Source organism: Salmo trutta, unplaced genomic scaffold, assembly GCF_901001165.1.
Source record: "Salmo trutta unplaced genomic scaffold, fSalTru1.1, whole genome shotgun sequence".
NCBI lineage: Eukaryota > Metazoa > Chordata > Actinopteri > Salmoniformes > Salmonidae > Salmo > Salmo trutta.
Genome location: NW_021822415.1, coordinates 13,401 through 15,785, shown reverse-complemented (window position 1 = coordinate 15,785; position 2,385 = coordinate 13,401). Strand labels below are relative to the sequence as shown.

General features: G+C 41.0%; 1 protein-coding gene across 1 annotated transcript; it reads right to left on the bottom strand.

Annotated features, from left to right (window-relative positions):
- Nucleotides 1-391: 391 nt before the first annotated feature.
- Nucleotides 392-1,892, bottom strand: LOC115182245 (uncharacterized). Its single transcript, XM_029743872.1, has 2 exons — nucleotides 908-1,892; nucleotides 392-790 (listed from the first exon to the last, which is right to left on the bottom strand). The coding sequence occupies exons 1-2, from the start codon at nucleotides 1,872-1,874 to the stop codon at nucleotides 756-758; spliced, it is 1,002 nt and encodes a 333-aa protein (XP_029599732.1). The 5' UTR covers nucleotides 1,875-1,892; the 3' UTR covers nucleotides 392-755.
- Nucleotides 1,893-2,385: the final 493 nt, after the last annotated feature.

The following is a 2,385-nucleotide window of genomic DNA, read 5'->3' as shown; positions in this document are numbered from 1 at the left end:
ATCCCCATGAAAATCCATCAGTTTAAACTAGAGATGTTGTTTTTCATTGGATGTGTGTCAATCCACCGCATTGGCCAGTACCGCACTTCCTCATCTGCTGTGAAAGGTGGCAGAGCGGTGTCGGTCAGACCGTGAGACATCTCGAAAATTGGTCTTCTCACGTAAACGTCCGAACGGTTTGACCTACTGTTATGATCGCTCTATAGAAAGGGGAGATTCTCACGATTCTCAGTTTTTTTGCTCTACGACCTCGTCTGAAGGTAACTGGTACTGGTTTAAAAAAACAAAACAAATGGAAGTATGAAGGTAGTTTTGGTCTACCCCCCCCCCCCCAAAAAAAATGGTTAAATATGTGTCAAAAATAAAAACATTTAGGACAGACACTTCAAAACCTTGTTTCTTATGATAAATTTTTTTTGACTGTCCTTTTTGCCATTTCTGAATGTGTTATTCAATGTGTTTTTATGGTCAAAATCTAAGGTCAAAATCCGACATTTTATCAAATCATATTTTTGTAAATATTTTTGGGGGGCATACCTATAGGGTTCCTAAAATTCTAAATCTGGTTCCTAAAATTCTAATTGATCCATAGTATGACCATCTTAAAATAATTCCATATGTCAGTTTAGCCCCCCCCCATTAAGGATCCTCCTTTTCTTGTTGTATCATCTCTCCCATCAAGAGGATTTATGTTGAGGAATGTTGAGGAATCAAAGTGTGTTTTTATTTAAATAATAAATAAAAAAAGTTATATATCAATGCGGAGTATACCAATGATTCATAATCTCACCTGGGTCCCGACTAGTATACCAATGATTCATAATCCCACCTGGGTCCTGACTAGTATACCAATGATTCATAATCTCACCTGGGTCCCGACTAGTATACCAATGATTCATAATCCCACCTGGGTCCCGACTAGTATACCAATGATTCATAATCCCACCTGGGTCCTGACTAGTATACCAATGATTCATAATCCCACCTGGGTCCTGACTAGTATACCAATGATTCATAATCCCACCTGGGTCCTGACTAGTATACCAATGATTCGTAATCCCACCTGGGTCCTGACTAGTATACCAATGATTCATAATCCCACCTGGGTCCTGACTAGTATACCAATGATTCGTAATCCCACCTGGGTCCTGACTAGTATACCAATGATTCGTAATCCCACCTGGGTCCTGACTAGTATACCAATGATTCATAATCCCACCTGGGTCCTGACTAGTATACCAATGATTCATAATCCCACCTGGGTCCTGACTAGTATACCAATGATTCATAATCCCACCTGGGTCCTGACTAGTATACCAATGATTCATAATCCCACCTGAGTCCTGACTAGTATACCAATGATTCATAATCCCACCTGGGTCCTGACTAGTATACCAATGATTCATAATCTCACCTGGGTCCTGACTAGTATACCAATGATTCATAATCCCACCTGGGTCCTGACTAGTATACCAATGATTCGTAATCCCACCTGGGTCCTGACTAGTATACCAATGATTCATAATCCCACCTGGGTCCTGACTAGTATACCAATGATTCATAATCCCACCTGAGTCCTGACTAGTATACCAATGATTCATAATCCCACCTGGGTCCTGACTAGTATACCAATGATTCATAATCTCACCTGGGTCCTGACTAGTATACCAATGATTCGTAATCCCACCTGGGTCCTGACTAGTATACCAATGATTCGTAATCCCACCTGGGTCCTGACTAGTATACCAATGATTCATAATCCCACCTGGGTCCTGTCTAGTATACCAATGATTCATAATCTCACCTGGGTCCTGACTAGTATACCAATGATTCATAATCCCACCTGGGTCCTGACTAGTATACCAATGATTCATAATCCCACCTGGGTCCTAACTAGTATACCAATGATTCATAATCTCACCTGGGTCCTGACTAGTATACCAATTATTCATAATCCCACCTGGTTCCTAACTAGTATAAAATGATTCATAATCCCACCTGGGTCCTGACTAGTATACCAATGATTCATAATCCCACCTGGGTCCTGACTAGTATACCAATGATTCATAGTCCCACCTGGGTCTTGACTAGTATACCAATGATTCGTAATCCCACCTGGGTCCTGACTAGTATACCAATAATTCGTAATCCCACCTGGGTCCTGAATAGTATACCAATGATTCATAATCCCACCTGGTTCCTAACTAGTATAAAATGATTCATAATCCCACCTGGGTCCTGACTAGTATACCAATGATTCGTAATCCCACCTGGGTCCTGACTAGTATACCAATGATTCATAATCCCACCTGGGTCTTGACTAGTATTCCAATGATTCGTAATCCCACCTGGGTCCTGACTAGTATACCAATGATTCGTAATCCC

What these genes read in the sequence shown, in the direction of transcription:
- LOC115182245 (XM_029743872.1), bottom strand. Translation starts at nt 1,874, where the DNA reads ATGAATCATTGGTATACTAGTCAGGACCCAGGTGGGATTATGAATCAT. An exon ending in GTATACTAGTCGGGACCCAG is followed by an intron (nt 791 to 907) that starts GTGGGATTATGA and finishes GTCGGGACCCAG; the next exon opens with GTGAGATTATGAATCATTGG.